Source organism: Urocampus carinirostris, chromosome 18 (genome assembly GCF_059441175.1).
Source record: "Urocampus carinirostris isolate Australia breed hairy pipefish chromosome 18, RoL_Ucar_1.0, whole genome shotgun sequence".
Classification (NCBI taxonomy): domain Eukaryota; kingdom Metazoa; phylum Chordata; class Actinopteri; order Syngnathiformes; family Syngnathidae; genus Urocampus; species Urocampus carinirostris.
Genome location: NC_142366.1, coordinates 19,406,475 through 19,427,975, shown reverse-complemented (window position 1 = coordinate 19,427,975; position 21,501 = coordinate 19,406,475). Strand labels below are relative to the sequence as shown.

At 39.5% G+C, this 21,501-nt stretch overlaps 1 protein-coding gene across 1 annotated transcript in view; it reads right to left on the bottom strand.

Annotated features, from left to right (window-relative positions):
- The window catches only part of ercc3 (excision repair cross-complementation group 3), a 28,648-nt gene that overhangs the window by 5,212 nt on the left and 1,935 nt on the right, over positions 1-21,501 (bottom strand). Inside the window, exons 2-11 of the mRNA XM_088321882.1 lie at positions 21,293-21,489; positions 20,968-21,204; positions 20,735-20,784; positions 20,527-20,662; positions 18,738-18,908; positions 18,468-18,672; positions 16,499-16,813; positions 16,251-16,435; positions 2,177-2,379; positions 2,010-2,106 (exon numbers count right to left, since the gene is read on the bottom strand). Of these exons, the coding sequence (XP_088178008.1) occupies positions 2,010-2,106; positions 2,177-2,379; positions 16,251-16,435; positions 16,499-16,813; positions 18,468-18,672; positions 18,738-18,908; positions 20,527-20,662; positions 20,735-20,784; positions 20,968-21,204; positions 21,293-21,489 (1,796 nt within the window). The remainder of the gene's footprint in view (positions 1-2,009; positions 2,107-2,176; positions 2,380-16,250; positions 16,436-16,498; positions 16,814-18,467; positions 18,673-18,737; positions 18,909-20,526; positions 20,663-20,734; positions 20,785-20,967; positions 21,205-21,292; positions 21,490-21,501) is intronic.

Here is a 21,501-nt window from a genome sequence, read left to right as displayed (position 1 = left end):
GAAATTTGTATTTTACATAGCGAATCCATACCTATTAGTCCCCGCTATGTTTGTCTGGCATCTTACTGCTACGCTGTTTGCTGGCTTTAGAATATCCAAATACTACACAATGTACCTTTAAGCACACTGTGTTTTCCCCTCTTTACAGCGTCAGTCAAATCACAGTGTATCTTTCTCTCTTTTGTATTTTATTTTCATTATTTAGTCCTGAGTGCGTTATATTATGCCATTTTCTTGTGTAGATTTGAAGTCAACAAATTCCCCTGAGTATTTGTGTGTGTGTCTTTTGAATAAAATGCGAAGAACCTCTAAACCAGGGGTGTGCAATCTTTTAGAGTCAAGGCCACAATGGGTTGAAAAATTATAATTATAAATGAAAAAAATGATTGATTTAATAAACAATCTGAAATTCGATACCAGGCAATACATAAGTAAAAAAAAGTTGTATCCAATTTGTTTAATAAATGTATTTGCAGACACGCAGCAGTTATATTTCATGTAATAGTTGTTTATTAATTGAGCATTTCATCATGTTGGTTTCAGAATGTTCAAGCAAATTAATAGTTTTTTTAACCAATTAACTTAATAATATGCGGTTAAAAACTCAAAATAAAATACGACTAGGTATTTTTTTGTGTGTGGAGTTCAATTACAGATGCTGCCCTACTTACGAACGAGATTCCGGACGATCGTTCGTAAGTTGAATGTGTTCTTGTGTAAGTTGCTTCAATGCTATATTTCGAATGTTTAAGGATTATATAAGTATGTTTAAGGCTTGTATAAGTAACCTATATTTTTTTTTGTACAAAAAAAATAATCATTTCATAAAATATTTTTTCATAAACGAGGAGTAATCCATTACCCACACAAAACGACACACTACAATGGTAGCAGCGGTGGGGATTACAAGCAGCTGAAGGAGAGATGTTTACACACGAATTAGGAAGAGGAAGCGTATTTCTACACTTCCAGGTGGATGCTGGGTGAGCTCTCACAGCGCCACACGCCGGTAGCGGCGGAAAGAAGCACTACAGTAATGTCCTGTACTCAGAATAAGGTGCACACAATACAAAATCTAACTTACAGCAATGTCCGGATCATTTTCGACATCCCGAAAAAAATGATTGTATCTACCGTTTAACGTAAGTCGAATGTTCGCATACCTGTCAACCTCCAACGGCTCCATGCCTGTACAAACTGTCGTATTTTCCCGTACAAAATACAAAATAATCGTACACCATATTTTTTTTTTTTCGGAATGATGCACGGTGGGAAATCCCCAGGCGGCAGACGCATGCGCACATTAGCATCAAACCGCTCGCTTCGTTTGCAACGAAAAAAACGATACCGAGATAGAGGCTTCCGCGGCGAACTCATTTGACTTGATTGATTTGCCGTTTCGTGATCGTCCGTGTATACCGAATGGTACCCATCATTGACAAATTTGCGTTTTTCCGTACAGATTTTCTTATACGTCGTACTCGTCTTAAAATGCATAAAAAAACGTACAGGTTGACAGGTATATGTCCGTAAGTAGGGGAGCGTCTTTAATAGCTTTATAAATAAAATGAATACATCATACAAAAAATGACAACCCCTGAAACATTAAAATCATGAATAGTTCTTGCAAATTTTATGAATAAGTGAAGTGTTCTTGCAATAAAATTTGATTTTGTAATCAAAGTGCACTACAGTTTATGGAAAGCATTTTTGGTGGAAGTTTTCTTTTGACATGAACTATGCCTAGTTAACTACAGAACTTACATTTTCTGTAGGCCTTCAAAAATTTGTCAAAATGGCAAAAATCGTCCGGCACTGGCTCCTCTCATTTAAGAGAGATCTGCCATTCGAAATAATTTGTCAATAGTTTATTAAAATAATGTATTGAGCCCATTATTACACTACAAAACCCTATAGACAGCAACCGATGTCAAAAGATTTACTGGGCTGCCAATGAATGCGTACTTTGGGTAAATAATAGTGTTTCGGAAACTAAATAACCTTGTTACCTTGGAGATGAATATGGTGTTGATCTTGGGGTTGTGTTTGAAGTTCTGCAAGATCTGCATCCTTTCCCCTTGGGAGGTTGGGCCATAAATATAGGGCCTTGAACAAACAATTACAAGTACATCAAAATCAAAATACCTTGTAATCGCGTGGGAGTTGAATTACATACTTGTTAAGTCGAATTGCGTATTCCTTCAGGGCAAAAACATTATCGGCAAAGACGATGATCTTGTCGTTGCGCCGCTCGTGAAAACGGATGAGAAATTGGCACGCTCGAAACTTATTGGGATTCATGGTGTAAAGCAAAATGCGCTTCTTTGTTTTGATGGCGACGTACTCTCTGTAAAACTCTGGAGACATGGGGCACCACACCTGCAAGACAGGTACGTCAATAAGAATAGCACATGTTTTCCAACTATTTTGAGACAAGGCACACTATTTTTCAAAAATAAATTTCACAGATCATCCGTCGAAAATGTTTGAAATCAATTCCCGGCACCAGTTTCGTGTGTTTGTTTTTAAGCTAATAATAGGTTGCCTTAGGCGACAGTTTTTCTTCTCAATAATGGCCACCGTGTTTCAGGAGGTAATGAAGGTTATCTATTTTAGATAGATAGATATTTTTTAGTCAATAATTTTGCTGTAATATGGGATATTAGTACAGTGGAACCTCGGTTTTCGAACGCCTCTCAGTTTGAACAAATCGGAGTCCAACCAAAAATTTAGAGAAATTCTTGCATCGCTGTTCGGTCAAAAAAAACGGAGTTCGAACACCGGTAATGCGTGAGTGCGTACGCTAGGGTGCGATGCTGAGCGGCGTACGGGTGTAGATCGCTCTTTTCGTGACCAACTGTTATCGCGTGCGGACGTGCTTTGTTTTGCTTTTAATATAGGTGTACGAAGTGTTTTAGCCCCTAATTATGCCTCTGAAGAAAGTCAGTGCAAGCAGCAAAGTTGCTACAAGTGAAAAAAGAAAAGTAGTGCGTACAACTATTGCATTTAAGAAAGAAATATTAGCAAAATATGAAGGAGGTGTGCGAGTGTCTAATCTTGCCTGCGCCTTCTGCTGACCACCACAAAGGTAAGAAATCCTATTCATAATTCTATATCTTTTTTTTTATTTTTACACGTTCATGTTAGCGTAATATTTCGTACGGAAGATTACGAAAACGCAAACGTACGATTAGCCTGGGTTAGCTTTAAGTTTACGTTAAACATTCAAGGTAAACATTCAGGGTGTTGGAATGGAGCCCAACATTGAGGGTGTTTGAACGGAGCCCCCTTTCCAATGAACCGCTCACCACTTGTTTTGGAGACCCGGGTGCTAAATGACTTGTGAACAACCTGATTTTTTTATTTTTACACGTTCATGTTAGCGTAATCTTTCGTACGGAAGATTACGATGACGCGAACGTACGATTAGCCTGGGTTAGCTTTATGTTTACGTTAATCATTCAAGGTAAGCATTCAGGGTGTTGGAACGGATAAAAACGATTTACATTATTTTTAATGGGAAAAATGATTTCGGTGATCGAAAAAAAAAGTTTTTAGAACAGGATTCTGGAACGGATAATGGTCGAGAACCGAGGTTCCACTGTATATAACATTAACCTGTTAGGCCATATTTTTATATTTTAAAAAACAAAAACAATACTTAAAATCAGCAAAAATATTAATATCAGCAACCATTATCTGCACCGCTTATCCTCAGCTGGGTCGCGGGGGTGCTGGAGCCCATCCCAGCCATCTTCAGGCAGGGGACACCCTGAACTGGTTGCCAGCCAGTCGCAGGGCACACAGAGACAGACAACTCACTCTCTCATTCACACCTAGGGACCATTTAAACAACAGAGTGTCCCGAGGAAACCCACGCAGGCAAGGGGAGAGCATGCAAACTCCCCATAGGGAGGTTTCAGGAGTTGACTTGAACACTTTTATTTTCAACCCTTTTTTATTTTCTTTGTTTTTGTATGTGATTGTCTTGCTGTCGGTCACCCCTCTTGAGGGATATGACCAGGGTAAATCGATAGATAAAATATGATAGAATAGAAGTGTGTTTTAAGCCTAAATACTTATTTGCCCCACTGTATGTATGCAGGGATCAGAATTTTCCGCGGATCCGCGGATTTCCGCTGTTTTTGAACCCCAAAGGCATTCCGACATTTTCACTTTCGTAGCAAACAAATTCAAAATCCGACTGTCTCACTCTTACCTTTATTGCTCTGGCGCACCCTGGCGGCCGTCAGAAAAATTGGCCGCATTGTTGCACAAGCTGCAGGGACTGAACTGCATTTGAACTTATCTTGCAGTATTTACTAAACAATCAGTTATGTGGGCAAATTATTTTAATCTTCTAAAAATGTTACTTAAATGATAAATATAAGCATGGTTTTGGACAAGTAAATTGCCTAAAACCCAGGAGCTTGGGGGGGGAGGCGGTCGCCCCCAAACCCCCAGCTAGGTTTCAGACTTTTTCTCCTCACGTCAATCACATCCCTACAAAGGTAATTCCCGTACATCGTCTAAATTCGATGAGAAAATATTTTGGGGGGGTGAGGTATGATTCGTGACCGTTTCATCACCCCAAGTTAGCAGTTAGAGATCGCGAGAAAAATCGGCAAAAAGAAGCGCAGCGCAGCGCATTAGATCTATAACACACAACGTGGTTTAGCTAACAAATAGATCGACTCACATAGCAAATAAGATAAATGCTGTTGGCTTATAGGGGGGCTTTGCCCCCCTGAGCCTCCCACCGGGCTCCGCCCTGGACCTGGCCGGGGCCTGCGGCCCCTGGACCCTGGCTATTTCAGCTGAAAATGAAAATCTCCATTCTGATCCCTGTGTATGTATCTTATGGTTGCCTGGCTTCGTCACGGTGTTGTGGCAAATCCTCAAAAGCATTTGCACTTGCATATATAGAAATAGATTTGCATACATGTCTACATTAACTTACAATACATTACTTGCTTGTGGGAAAAGGTCGGGGTGACCTCGGTTGAATACCGTTACCAGACGATTAGAGTTTACCTTGAAGATACCGTTGCCAGACGGCGTGCAAGGAACGGTCACGTACTCATACGGCGTACACGGGACTGGTCACGTACTCATACGTGATACAGGACCGCCTTTTGGGGTGTATCCAGCGTAATCGTCACTACTGCTTAAAACCATTGTCATGTTCACCGTTCTCTGAGAGAACCTTCGTTGCAATAAAGGTCTCTTCCTCCAACGCTGGCTTCTGTTTATCTGTTCCCTTATCTTACTTATCTATCGAACCGACAAATTCTCCAATGTTGAATTCCTCAACAAAACAATGGCGCCCAACGTGATGATCTGGCAATAGATAAACGGAAAGGGGAAAGGACTTCTCAATGGAATGGTCTCGAGCGGGCGACTGAGGTAAGGAAAGTTTTTTTTCTCTTCCTTATTTCAGTTTGCTCGTCGAGGTCGTGGGAAGTACGGGAGCCACTGTCGGAGCTAAATTATGAGAAAGCGTGCACGTGGATTTCCGTCTTAAAGTCTGGCCCCCAAGTTAGGACGGATGAGATATGTGAACTGAGTTGAGATTTTTTGTCCGAACGGGAGTTATGAGCTCAGATAATCCTGTTTTTATGGGACTGGCTGCGTGTAAAACATAACAAGGCTAATTTTATCTGGATAAAAGATGGGCAGCGGCGTCAGGTTTTTTTATATTTATGATTGTCTTGAGATCTGTGTAAAGCTGTGATAAGACGTCGTCATTTGCTAGTGACAGTTCAAAATAGACGATCTATTTATGGTTGATACGGGACATGTTTATTTGTTTCCCTAGTGGATTTATGATTTGGGAGTCCGACATGTAACCTTGACTTAATGAAAAGTGTGGTGCATGAAAGATCGCCATTTTCTAAAATCTGATTTTATTAGACCGACGTTAAAAAATGAGCAGTAATCGATGTTGTATTATTTGAATATTTTCGCATATAAACACGCGATACAAAGAATGTGTGTGGGAGATGTCTCATTCGGGAATGTTGGTGTGTGCCAGCTAGCGAGAACTGTGCGTGTGTCTTTCTGTCTGTGGATGTGTGTTCTCCCCCGCCCGGCTAGCTCAGTCGGTAGAGCATGAGATTCTTAATCTCAGGGTCGTGGGCTTCGCTGAGTGATTTTTATTTCAATGGCAGATAACATCGCTTGCTTAAATGTGATTTCTCTTTATTTAAATAATAACAGTCATTAAAAAAATGTTACCAATGAGCGAACGTTACTGCTTTTATATTTAATATTAAAAAGAGGTAATTATATAATAAAAATAAATACAAGTAAAAGTGTCCTAAACGTTTGTTAAAGACCGTTTTGAAATGTAATATTTATTTGACTGTTTATGCAAATTATATTCTGTATTTTTGTAAAAAAGGAAATAAAATATCTTATTTTGTACGCGGGTGATTTATAGTTAACTGTTTAAGGGCTAGGACGACGCTGCGCGGAGGAGAACCTTTGATGTTTTTGTCTTTTTTGTTTTTTCTTTTGTTTGGCGTTGGGTGTGGAGTTATGGATGCATGGATGAATGATGGAGTGACTGCTTCTTGGTTTTTGTGGGTTATTAGCGCAAACCGTTGGTTCTTTTTGTCTTTTTTGTTTTTTGTTTTTTACCCCCCCTTACCCCCACCACTCTGTCTTTCTCCGTGTGTAAGTTGAGCTCGACCGTGTGTATTGTTTTCCCTTTACTTTATGTAACGTTATGTTAAGTGGTGTCATAAAAATAAAAAAATGGAGGGATTACTTAATTCGTCAAGTCAAGTGCTCCGTTTGCGTGTGGCCTTTTGATTTGTGAGATCTTGTTCCGATAAACGTAATAAGCATAGTTTGGGTAAATTGAGGACAATTTGGCAGGCTTTTTCAAAATACAATGAAGAGCAGATTACTTGCTAAGGTGATGTCTTCATTCATTCATTCAGTCATTTAACCTAGACTAAACATCCGAGTTTGTAAACATGACCGATTTAACAGGATTCAGAAGTCAGACGATCGTTGAAAAGGGCTGAAGATGGACAGAAAAACGAGCAAAGAACAAACAAAGACGTTCACTCATCCGTTGTCTGCGCCCTTGTCTACAGAAGGGTCGTGGGGACACTGGAGCACATCCAGGCTTTCCTCAAACAGTGCTGATTGCAGCCAGTTACGAGGGGAAAAAGGTAGACAGCTGAGCACCAAGGTCAGTTTGGTACTGATAAGCTCACGAAAACATTCCGGCGGCAGACTGCGAGTGAACGTCACAAGGGACTGAGCCAGACGGCCAAGGCCGTCGACAGGGCGGTGATAACAACACAAGTCTGCTTTGAATCACGCTAGAATCTTGTTGATTGACGTAGTGTTTACAAATCTGAGGAATATTGATACGTTTGGATTGTGAATTATTTTATTTTTAACACAGAAATACTGCTAAAATTGTATTTTGAATCTGCTTTCCAGGAAATCGGTGATTGTGTCTCCAGAGGCATGGAGAATAGGTAACAGGGAAATACCTTTGACTTTATATCAGATAAATTTGTTTGTTCAAAAGGTCGTGAAGGGCATCTTACAAAAACTACACATTAAACAATGGTTCCATGGGTGAATTAGGTACAACCCACTACAGTACTTTCATTTATAGATAAACTCTTCTGCCATAACAAAGACATTAGAGGTATGTTCTAATGAGTTACTTTTCATTTGGTCATGATACAATTATTTGTTCATGAAATTTGAACTCTTCAACATGATTTATGTGTTAACTTAGTAATCACATGAGTTAGATATGATGGTATTCTCAGTGATAGTTTTTAAAAGCAAAGGTAGTCCAATGTTTTTTAATGTGGCTGATTTTGACTTAAACTGTAATTTTATATGGGAAGATACATTGAAAATTGATGCTGTTGTTTTGTCTATTTCTTTGTCATCTGAATGCATTGAAAGTACTTTAAAAACACGGAAAACCCATGAGCTTCGGGGGGGACTTCGCCCCACTAGTCCCCCCACCGGGGCACTGCCCTGGACCCAGTTGGGGGCCCGCGCCCCCCAGACCCCCACCTAATTTTCAGATAATTTCACTTTGGTCAAATCATATCCCTGTAACAGGCAGACCAGCACCGCATCTGGGCCACTTGAGCAACTACAAAACACTACAAACTGAACTGAGAGACTGAATGTGACAATTGACGGCTGTCATCTACTAGCTGATTAAGAGACAGGAGTCCAAGGTCGAACAACCATTTGAAAAGACGTCCCAGGGGATCTCGTGTACATCAATGTCGACGAAAGAGGAACCATCCGAGGCGTGAGGGACCGACCGTACACCGTCGTGAGGGCAACGCTGGCCGCAGTCCAGGTCGAGGGCTCACGCTGCCACCCAGGGGTCATCATTAATTGATTTTTGGAAGAAAAATAATATTTAAGTGCGAAAAAATTAAAATTATTTTTTTTGCGGCAAGGCCAATTAATGGGTATTTATTGGATTTCTAGCCATTAATTGGTAATTTAATGGTATACTAGCCGTGTCAATATGGTCGAACAAACTGGTCCTTTAATCTTTACTTTTAGTACAAAAAATATCTTCTGAGTTATTGGTGATCACATCAGCTACCGTCATGTTGGGGCTTGTTTTATAATTATAATTTGTCGATTCCTCCTAAATTAATATGCGAATTGTCGGAACACTAACTGAGGTTAGATGAACAGTGAATGATGGAACATTCACGCCAACATTATCATGCGCAGTAAGACACCCTAGTAATAAGAGGTTTTGCTATTTATTACACATTCATTTATGAACAAAAATGTGTACAACATAGAAACATCGGAGAGAGTGAAAATGTTAGAGATTTTCATTAGATGAAACGATGTGGGAAACAAATTCGCTGTCCCAGAAGCGGTTGTTAGAAAACAAAAAAAGTTGGGCTTCTAGGCAATTTGTTGACAAGGTTGAATTTCATTTCTCATAAAAAGCTGGGCCTTATAATGGGGGAAACACGGTAGCTTACGCGTATACATGCACTGTCCCGATTGTGCGTGTATGTGCCCTTGACCGCATACGAAATGCTCGCGCGGCGAGAAAATTTACACGTTTGTTGACGCAATCGACTAACAAAAAACCCGAATAATTTCGCAATTAATGGGTCGCAAACTCGCAATAATTGCTAATTATTTAAATTTTGCAGTAAATGGATTTATGAATTTAAGCAACCATTCCATTAATTTTTCGCAATTAATGGCATTAATTTTTCACCAATCATTTATTGCTGACCCCTGCTGCCACCGTCAACGAGACCAAGCAAGATCAACAGGACAGTAACGTTCAAATTAGGAAAACAAGATGTGGGTGACAAAGCTGTGTGTGATAATAAATTGTCTGATATGGTTGTTACTAGGAGCAGAGCTCGAGAAATCGCAGCGGCGAATGGAAATTGCGGTTCCGAAAGTGCAGCCGGAGATCCGAAAAGCGGCGTTGACGACCATGACGCATCCTAGAGACAGCGACCCGGTTAAGTGTGACACTACTGTATAACATGCCAAAACAGTTGAGGATTTGGAAAGTACAAGTACACTTTACCTCATGAAGGGCTCACTGGCCCTGAGGTAGATAAGCTCTAAAGTACCAAAATCAAAAATATTACAGGAAAAAAGAAAAATGTGAGATGTGACGAAAATGTGTAAAATATATTTTTTAGAATATGGTTTCGTAAAAAGCATGCACTCGAAATTTTTTAAAGGGACAGTGTGTATAAATTGACCGCAAGAAGTCTTTGCACTGTGGAGTGCAACCAAAATAAAAGTGCTTAACAGTATAATTAAGGGGGGTCACAGTACCCACATAAGCACTATTTTTCACTGCCTCTAGGTGATGCTCATGTTATGTTATGGAGAACTCCAGTAACTCCAGTTTGCAATCGCGTAGTCACACAAGTAGTCCCTGTTTTGGATATAAATTGCTAAATACTTTATAAAAAAGCTAATTAAACGATTTAGGTTCACTATCAAGACATTTCTAATAAAAACTCGCAGGAAAAAACCTTAATTGAGAACGAAAAGGCTCTCTTCAATAAATTGAAGGAAAAAAGCCGTTTCGTCCAATGAAAAAGACGGACTTGACCAATTACCATCAACAATGACGTAATCTCGAAGCGACGAGATCTCGTTAGCTAAGATCGGCGTGCAGAAAAATAAAATCTCATACAGCAAAACCAAGAATCTTTGTTAAAGAGGAATTAAATGATAATGTCAATTTACAGAAAAAGGTTGCGTCCCCAACATGGATGATGCATCTGGGACACAGGAACAGGGTGAAATGAGAACACTGAGTGTATACAAGATAATAATACAGAATAGTTTAAAAAGAACAAAACTAATCATCTCTCGTTGAATATGCGAATGTAAAAAGGGTAAGAACTTTTAAGACGTGTAGTTTTGCTAAAGCAGAGGCGAGTAAAACAAAGAAGACGAATGGAAACCGTCCATAATTTCAGTGTCCATCTTTTCGTTGGTTATAAACGGACATATTCAAAAGAGGCGTAATACATAAAAAGGTTGTAGATAGATTACCAGTGGTATGAATGATTTCGAATTATAAAAAATTGAAAGAAGTTTTGAAGATGACGATATAGTATCACAGGGAAGAAAATTGGAGACTAGAAATCATTAATAACGTAGCTGAAGCTATTCCAGTCACTGAATGAAATATTTCTTTTAAAAAGAAAAGAAAAAGAAAAACAAAGGGAACTAAGACAGTTGAGTAAAAACGAAGATTGTTGCGCGGAATAAAAGATTAAGATAGTAATATAAAATAAATACGATTCAACAAGGTAATTCATAAGTGACAAGTAGGTATTGCTTTATATCGAATCAACAATAAGAGATTATGATTACAGAGGGATGAAAAGACAACTAGAAATTTTTGACATTGAGTTCGAGTTGGCAGTTTTTTAGGACAATTGATTCCACACTGAATTTTGGCCGGACTAGTACATTAGAGAGAAAGAAAATGAGAAAGTGCAAAAGAGAGGGTGGGACGAAAGAGAGAGAGAAAGAATGTACAAATACAGCGTTTGTGAGAGCCACATCAAGTTGACATATTTCAGCCTACAGCTTGTTTTTCTCTTGCGCTTCACTAAGTGTTGTCGCGGGCCGGATTCAATCCCCCCTGGTGCTGATAACGCCAAGGTCGCGGGCCGCCTGTTTGCACTAAAACATCTCAGTACGTAAGCACGATAAAACTTAACGAGACTCTAAGTGCCCCTGAATTCCACAAAAAGTTAACCTAGTGTATTGTTTTGCTTTAATTCTGAAAGAAAAGAAAAAGAAACACTAACACAAACATACAACATAAATTATTTAAATAAGGATAATTTGCTGAAAATTGGGTATGAAAAACTTGCGACAAATGTATGAAAAACAACACATTATGTAGTGTTATGGAGTTCCCCAGGGTCTTGAAAAGCACTATATAAATCCAGACCATTTATGATGGAATGGAATTCTTCAAAGTTAGGTAAAGAAACGGAAAAGATAAGGTTATAGTTATAATTAATACAATATGTACACAAGAATGTGCATTTAAAATGTTACATACGGTTGAGGTTTGTGTAAATATGCATTTGGTGAAAAATAGTCAATATAGTGCAAAAGAAAGTTGTACACAGTTGTACCTCTACTTATACGTTTAATTGGTTCTAGCAGTAAATATGAAATGATGAAACTATTGTAAATCGAAACACATTATCGATTTGAATCAATTGGATTGAAACGGGATTAGTCCGTTCCGAAAGCAAACGAACCTTGTTGAGTCAACTGCAATTGCCCTGAAGGTATACTGATGTTCAGTAGAGGTTCGTACGTAAACAAAATCTAAAATTCTATGTTTTAAAACTAACAATATAAATGTGTTAGAATAGCCAAGCCCAAGTCCAGACATAAATAGTGTTTGTGGAAAGATCTGAAAAATGGTGTACCCAAACGATCACCGTCGTACCTTTGGGAACTGGGGAGCGGTTTTGTAAGGAACAATGGAAAAATAACAAGGAACAAACGCTAATATTTCAGTTTGATGTGCAACCATTACACAAAATAAATAAACAGGAATTAAATATAATGACATACAACATCATAATTGTAAATGAGAAAAATTGGATGTGTCCCCGGGCCGTGACGACAAAAGTTTGCCCACCATTGACTTAAAACTATTGTCTTTGGGACGAGAGACTGGTGGTTAATTGCGCTTTTAATGACTGATTTCTTTTTAAGTTCTTTTAAGAAGCAGAATGTTGGAAAAAATTTGAGCTGATTGTAGGCGATGATGAAATAGGTCGGTAAATTCTCTATAGAGCGTGACGTCTCGTTTGGTTTCATGTTATAGTCTTCATAGTTCCATTCCACTCCATTTAGTTATTAGTATCGATACGACGACACACACACACACACACACACACACACACTGCTGTCGTCTTAATAAAACTGGATCGTCTCTGCACCGCACAACACAGTGGCCACGATCACACTCTCAGTCCACTCTTGGCGCCCATTCTCAGTCATCCCTCTCCTCAAAGCGCCCTAAGCCTTGCTTCCTTGATTGAGTAGAAGGACGTGTATAAATAGTGCAATTTGCGATAGAAGACAAGTTTGAATTACTGAAATTCCGGGTATCATGGGATGAGTCAGAGAAACGTGCAACCAGTCGGAGTGCCGACGGACTACCAGAAACCAAATATGTTAACGACAGTACAGACTAAAGTGACGGATAATAGGCTAAACCTTAATGTGACGATACAGGCGAGAAGGGTACTGACACACCAAAGTCCAGAAAGACCTACACCCACGGCGACAGCACTAAAGAGCGAGGTTACAACGCCGACAGCCAAAAATGAGTGCACGGCCAGTACGTAAAATTCGGGAAATTGTGAAGAAGAGGAAAACCGTAACCCTAACTCGGTAGTTGTGTAGGCGCATGGTCTCAATGTGCACTGACTTACTTTGACTAAGCAAATTAAATTTTTGTGGGCCATTTGTCTTGTCATATGTTTTATGTTTGTTCAATGTTGTAAACGTTTGTATTCTTTCCTGTATTCTCTTTTTTCTTTGTTTTATGTTTGTTTGTACTAGCGTTTAAGCGGCCCACGTAACTGAAAAGAAAAAAGTAGAAAAATACGAAGGAAAAATGCCGCGGACGAGAGCGCGTGCGTTTTTTAACAAAGGAGAAAAAGGAAGCGAATTTAAGTGCACAATGCAACGACAGAAACGTTTTGTTATCAACAGTAGGACCGTTTAAAAATGTTGTTTTTGGGTGGAACCGAGAGCACATCGCGTCAGGAATCGAAAATGTTCGTTTTTTGGGTAATCAGTGTTTGACGCTAAGGGTGTACAACATAACGCATAGGGGCCTAAGGGGTTCCAATAAATATTTTTTACGGTCCAAATTTTTTCTGTTTTTTCAATTGGAAAACGATAAATTTAGGAGTGGTAAGTTTGGAAAAATTATGTTGAGTTATTTCAGATTCATAGAGGTAATGCCAGAACCACACCATAGAAAGATGGAATAGTGACAGAAAATGAATAAAAATGTTTCGTTTTCAGTTAAAAATTGGAAAATAAAGGAATGTGAAGATGAGGAAAAATCCAATTGAGTGAATTAAATGGAGTAATTTGAGAATGTAAAGCATTGTTGTACGAGAATAGTGGAAGAGCGTGAGTTAATACTTTTTTTTCATTGAATATGGAGGAAATATTCATTGAATGGAATACAAATGAGTAAGATGAATCGTTGTAGATCAATGCACGTCGTTTTCAAATGAAGTAGGTGGAGCTAGAATAGTAGATTTAATTGGTTTGGGAAAAATAAATAAATAAATTGGAAGATTAAGTGAGATGGTTATATGTCAATTTCCCATTAAACAAGTGGGCTAAAAAGCACGTGTTAGAGGGCGTAGAAGAAGGGAGAGTTATGTGGAAAATGGATTGTTGGCAGAGCAAGTAAGGAAGTTACAAATACAGAAAGATAAGAGTTAGCAAAGGAAGAAATAAAAAGGCGAAAAGAAAGTAGGCGTTGAGGAAAAGAGAAGAGAGGGATATACAAGTGAAAAAAAGGAAGAAATGAAAAGGGGAAAAAGTAATTAAATGAAATATTTTTGTTGACAATTGGCCGGAGTAGAGAAAGCATATGTATGTGGACGGGTATGGCTAAATAACATCGGACAACCGAGGGTAATTCCAGAGTAATTTATAGCTAGCAATGAAATTAAGTCTGGATTAGAATCGGTGTTTATCTGGATAACTCAGAATAAGAACGCAAAATGGATTAACTACATTTATTACAACCAACAACGTTTATTAATTACATTAACGAGGCCTTTAGTGCAGTAGGAGAGCAATTACATGAGACGTCTAGGATGGCCTGGCAGAATCATCAGGCCTTCGATTTTCTTTTAGCCAGTATAGGTGTGTCATATGATAAAGGAGGAAGGCTGTACGTATATACCTTTAAATTCATCCGAAGCAGGAAGCTTCACAAAAGCACTGACTGTTATGTCAGTGAGTTGAGCAATGAAGTGACAGTAAATACTGAAAAGAACAGTATAATTGGTACTGGGGTAGTATGTTAGCAAAGGGGGAAAATTTCGTACTAACTATCGTAATAATTATGTATTTGTTGTGTTTCTGTGCCATACCTATTCTTAAAAGAGTAATTCTTAAGACTTTTGGAGAACAAATGACAGTAGTGGCTAATACTAGGGTGGTAAGAAGCTAAATGAGCACAGTTAGTGATTAAATATCCAAGCCTATTCCTTAGTGAGGGAGAACAGATGACTCAACTGAATTCAGAACCTTGAATTTTATTTGGCAACGTTAATAGTCAGTCTAAATTACATTAAATAATGGAGCATCTGCTGAAAGAGACACATATGATGATCTGGTCTGAATACGATATCAATTGGCACTATTGTTAAACATGCAACACACTGTATAGCACTAGGAATAACAGCAACAAATATATTGGTTTCTAATTGTGATTCTTTTGTTGGTATGTCACACTGCCGGGGAACAAGCTGCTGCCTGGGATGGTCATCGTCGCTTCCGGGTTTTTGGCTGCATGGAAACTGAGCGTGATGCCTGCTGGGATAACACTCACTCCAACATCTGACTTCACGACACCCGTTGACGAATACGACAATGCATGGTCTTCAAATTTTTCAAAGGGGTCGGGCCAAAGGCCGATGTGCATGCTGTATCACTATCCAGTCTTGCGCTCATCTTGAAATGTATCGACTGTTAACGAAATTGGTTATCGATGATCAGTTTAATCATTCATTTACCTTTATCACGTACCGATCAACCGTCGACGGTCCACGTGTATAATACAGTATGTACGGATAAAGATAAATGAAGGGGGGGGTTAGTGCATGGGTCAGATGTTTGGAGTGTTAGGGGTTTTTTCTTTTTAATTAATGAAACATGAATAATGAAAGTTAGAGTAATCACAGCAGGCTGACCGCCAGAATTTTATTTTATTTTCGATTCGCGTAAACTCTGTCCTGTATTGATATCTACGATTGGTAATAATTTGCCACTACTCTGTTTTCCTTTTCAATTTTAATTTCCATTCAAAGGAAAAAAAAAAAAAAAGGGGGGATTATGTTGTGGCAAATCCTCAAAAGCATTTGCACTTGCATATATAGAAATAGATTTGCATACATGTCTACATTAACTTACAATACATTACTTGCTTGTGGGAAAAGGTCGGGGTGACCTCGGTTGAATACCGTTACCAGACGATTAGAGTTTACCTTGAAGATACCGTTGCCAGACGGCGTGCAAGGAACGGTCACGTACTCATACGGCGTACACGGGACTGGTCACGTACTCATACGTGATACAGGACCGCCTTTTGGGGTGTATCCAGCGTAATCGTCACTACTGCTTAAAACCATTGTCATGTTCACCGTTCTCTGAGAGAACCTTCGTTGCAATAAAGGTCTCTTCCTCCAACGCTGGCTTCTGTTTATCTGTTCCCTTATCTTACTTATCTATCGAACCGACAAATTCTCCAATGTTGAATTCCTCAACAACGGGAAGAAAGCAAATATACTGGAGTGGCGTGTTTTTCTGTTATTTTTCAAAGATAAAGGTGGGCAATTTCTTGCAGCACACTAGACAAGCTGTCACGGCACATTAGTGTGCACCGGTTGAAAAACAATGACATGAACAACACATCTCGAGACGTCTTTTGCTCTTTTTACCTCCGCACACTGGACTTTGGCTATGTAGCCGTTTCTCTGCAACTCCATCCAGTTGGCCTCGTAAAGCTTTGGCCCGATTAGGAAGTTGAGGTCCACGATTTTGTCGTCCTCCCGGACTAAAGTGGCGGTGAGGCCCAGTTTGCAGTGCGCTTGGACGATGGTCAGCACGCTTCGAAACATTTTGGCTGTAAAGAAGAAACACATTTTTCGACCCCTGCGCTGGTTACAAGACGTGATGTTTAACTCACCAGGAATGGTGTGCACCTCGTCGAGAATAATCAGACCCCATTCTTGGCTTCTCATCCACTCCATGACTCGCTCAGCTTCCCAGGAGCGTTTGGTGGTATGGCCCAGCATAGAGTAGGTGCTGATGGCCACCGAGCAACCGATGGGCTTGTCCTTGGCGTCGGAGGTGAAGCGGCAGATCTGAGAGTCGTCAATTGTGGACCACATTTTGAACTGAGACTTCCACTGTTCCACCGATACGGATGAGTTACCCAACACCAGACAGCGTTTGCGGACCGTGCATGCCGCTGTTACTCCTACCAGAGATTTGCCTGCACCTGAGAAGCAAGACGAAAGAAGTATAAATTTACGGCATGTACCTGAGAAATGCATCTAAATTATACTCCATATTACATGTTTCTTTACTAATTACCTGCTTCAAAATAGTCCTCGTTTTAATGATGAAAACCCCTCACTAGACATTCTTCGTGAAGGCTAATTTCAATATTTACTAATGCAAAGTGTACTTACCTTAAGTATGTTTGCAATAATTAAGTCATATCTTTATTAGTTTGTTTTTACAAAATAATCTAACTTTTTGACTTTAAACTTCGACAAATGTATTGTAATATCACCCAAAGAGACTCGATCAAAAACATAGGTGTCAAATTTGACCCTCATCGGTTGTTTCAGATACACATTAAGAATACACTAGAATAGCCTTTTACCATCTTCGCAAGATTGCAAAATTCGCCTGATGCTGTCCCGGTCTGATCCTGAGGTTAAATCCATGCGTTTAGGTTAAATCCATGCGTTTTTTTACCTCCCGTCTCGATTAATGCAATGTATCACTCTCTGGTCTCCCAAAGTCTAGCAGTTTGCAGCTGATGCAAAATGCTGTAGCAAGGCTTTTGACAAGAGAGTGTGATCATTATACTGCGATTTTAGCTGACCTGCACAGGCTCCCTGTCAGATTAAGATGTGACTTTATAGTTCTGTTGGTGACATACAACATTTTGCATCGCCCCTTGATTTAATTACACCCTATTTACTTGCTCAGAGCCTTCGTTTGGAAAATGTTGGTCCACTAGTGATTTCAAGAGCCAAGAAGAAAGTTGCTGGTTCAAGTGTTCTCCTTTTGAGCACCAGAACTGTGGAATTCTCTGCCCCCTGAGATAAGATCTGCAACCTCAGTGGAAGTGTTTAAAACTAGACTTAAGACAAACTTATATTCTATAGCTTATGAGGAATGTAGACCTCATACTCTTGTTTTCTGGTCCTTGAGGGAGAAGGACATGCCAGCATTCTGAGCCATTGTACAGGCTCTTGAGACTGATGTAATTAAGTGATTAAGGGCTCTACAAATAAATAGGACTTGACTGATTTCAGTATTTTTTATTTGTCAAGATAACAATCGTCAATACTAAAAACAGTTATTTAAACAAATAGTGAACAATTAATAAGTAAAATATATAAAGGTGTTTGTTATTGAGACATGTGTGTCCATCAATGCACATCAAACAAGAGTTCGGGTCGCATTTTGTTAAAGTACTTGTCAAGTCAAGTCATGTTCGTTTGTAAATTTGAACTTATTTTACTTAACATGATGCTCGCCTAGAGGAAGCTGAAATGATTGTCCGCTGCCTTCCTGCTGGGGGTACCCCCCAAAAAACATGTTAAAGGCTTGGCCCAAAAAATGAAGAAAAATTGTGCTTTTTTTCCACTTTGAGTCTCCGTAGTTTGTATTCTTCCTTGTGCTATGTAGCACTCGCTTTGGTTGCACAGCACAATACAGTGACGTCTAGTGGTAAAATATTACACAGTTTCCCTTTAAGGGATCTGCTGCAGTAAACAATTTAGTGTGATTTTCATTTAAATACTCTTAACGCATTTATTTCTGTACAACAGCATGACTGTCTTATTTTACACCCTGAATAAACACTTTTTCTAAATGATGTTATCCCTTCTTGACTATTAAACCAGTATCCTTACCACATGGCAGCACAATGACTCCGGAGCGAGCGCGTCCATTGCCAAACATCTTGCGTAGGCTTTTTTCCTGGTACGGTCGCAGCACGGCGGTTGGCTTCAGGTCTATGTTGATATCTGGGTTGACCGTATCGTTGCGAAAGTCGTACTCAGCCAGGAGCGGGTATTCCAGCTCAATACAGCGCTTTTGCAGAGTCTCAATCATTTCCTGCGCAAACAGCGTGATGATGTCTAGAAATGAATGAGCTGCCGCAGAAAGAATGCAAAGCCCACCTGTTGAATCTCGAAAGACACTGTCTGGGTCTCTTCTTCCTCTTCTTCTTCCTTGTCCATCTGCTCATAGTAGCTGAAGATGTCTTCTGGGACATGCTGGTCTGAATTTTGACCATTAGTTGACTGTTGTGAGGTAGAAGCGCCTCCTTTGTCTTCGACTGTCTTTGAAATCTGTCGAAAAAATACGGTACAGTTTCCCATCACCCTCTTGTCCAAATTTCGTGTCCTCTGTGCCTTGTGGATTTTTCTTTATATTAGTTCTGCAGGTTTTTGCGCACGTTGCGGAATTCCCGCATCACTTGAACCCTTGGATGCATGACCTACCATTGCATACACTCTTACATGAGTGGGGTTGAAAATAAGGGGGGGAAAAATAAAAACACTAATGGCATCATGTCATAAATCTGTTTTATGAGGTATACCTGGAGGAGGACATTATTCAACCTTTTTTTTTTCTTCATTTTAGCGATTTTGAGGAATAACAACCCACCTATTCATCCAAGTACCAGTACACTCAAACCAATCGGAGAACTGCTTTTTGTTTTCTGGGCGCCGATTGGAACAATCTGAATGGATTCTTTTTACATTCCTAAGGACAAATGAATGACCCTGTATGCGAGCAATTCTGAGCAATCCAATTCGGGGACAAGCACGAGTAATGTCATTACGGAAACGGGCATCGTTTCGGTATTTACATTTCGACATTATTTAATTCATGTTACCTAAATCAACAAATTGCCATGCTTGTTTACTCTCTAAGCGCCATTGCCACATCCTGTCTGTTTACAAGGTGTGCTAGACGTGGCTTTTAACAAGCATGGACTTACACTACCTATGGATGTATACAACTGTTGCATCCACTATATATAGTATATATCATTTTTGCCATGGGGCAAGAAATGAAATCAGATACATCCCGGAAAAGTTATCTCACACACATGAGGCTTTTTAGAGAGAAAGATGCAGTTTGCGTATATCTTAGTCTTTGGACTGCAAGACCCACAATGCTTTGCACCACATCAATTTCCAAGATAAGGGAAACTGCACGTGTGCAGTAATGTGCAATTGTAAACAGGTTCATCGTCTTATGCTATAGTACATATATACAGTATGCGGTTCCTTCTTCACGGAAATATAGTTAATACAGGGTGGTTAAGGAGCAGATCATCAACGAAAATCGAGGGAAATACTGTATTCCAAAGAACGTTAATGACTTGAAATTAACCTAGTAACAACACAAAATGAATCACTATTTAGATACAGGTTCGGCCAAGGAAATAAGAAAATAATACACAGTTGTGCTTAAGTAATTATATTTTCAGCAAGAGTCTAAATTCACCTCATAAAATAATCGTTTTAAAGATAAAACTCACTAAATTGATTTTTTTGCGAGTAAGCCAGAGTTTGTGTGCTTAGCAGCATAAAATTATTCGAGATGAGGAAAACTGCATGTGAGCAGAAATGTGCACAAGTAAACAGATTCCTTTTGTTACGCTATAATAAATATATGTACACATGTATTTGGTTCAAACATTGCAGGAATTCACTTAATATGGTGGGTTCTTTTAATGGATTGAGCGTAGGAATTGAGGGAATATTGTATTTAGGAGATGAGCCTAAATGCGATTAGATAAAATTGGTTGCCACCATACCAATCAAAATGCTCTTCACCGTATGTTAAATGCATCCCCGCAAGTCTAACCATGCTCTTCATGATGACAAATTGTGGTTCATTCTGCACATCCAACCTCAAAACATAAGATTGTTAATAGAAATTATGAAAGCATACCGCTGATTTGCTGTGGATGACTTCAGTAATAAGCTCGCCCTCTGTCCCATCAGCAGCTTTGAGGCGACATCTACTGATCAATTCATCCTGCAGAAGACGCTGGATGACATCTGGGAATGTGCTCTCAACAAAATACCTAGAGACAGGCAATAAGGACGAAAGTAAAATACACGGCTTCAACCACAACATCGTTTTGACGTGGGACTACCGGTTATGCTTCAGCACCAGCTTGACTTTGCCATAACTCACAGTGCAGAGCTGGGGAAGAAAAATAGACTCGAATCGGATCATGCAAACAACAGATGCATGAATACCTTAAAAATATTGCATTTATTTAGCATAAATGTAGGTTCTACACAGCATGTGTAGTCCTTTATCGTGTGTTCAATTTACAATTATTATCAGTCCAAACACTAGAACACATTAACCTGTAATTCCTACCTTAATAAATTGCACGATTCCATCGGGCACAGATGTCTTGCTGAGTTTCTGCAGATACTCCACAATGTCAGAGGTCTGCAGCCCCACACTGACAGCTGCATACAGCGAATACGCTGTTAGCTTATACTCGTGGATATGATTGGGCCTGCACACCGGCTCGGCAATGGCCACCAAAAAATCCTGTGCATACTTATACACTGGTGAAAATGCTTCCAAAAAGATGTGACCATCTGGAGCCTGCAGGAGAAAAATTAAATCGATTGAGTCGAAAATATAAGTAAATAAAAGAAACTGGACTTGAATTGTATCTGAAAAAGCATCATACCACCCAAAGGGGTCGTGAAGTGTGATCATTCTTCAGGTGCATCTGAACGCGATAGTCTTTGGCTCCATATTCATCCAATTTGGTGCTCGATTCATCCACTTGTTTGCCAGCAGCTGCAGGTATGGCATCTTGCGACTTGACACTTACTACCTCTTCTTCTTCATCATCCTCATAAGCACGCTTTTTGGACTTTTTTTCTGTATATCATA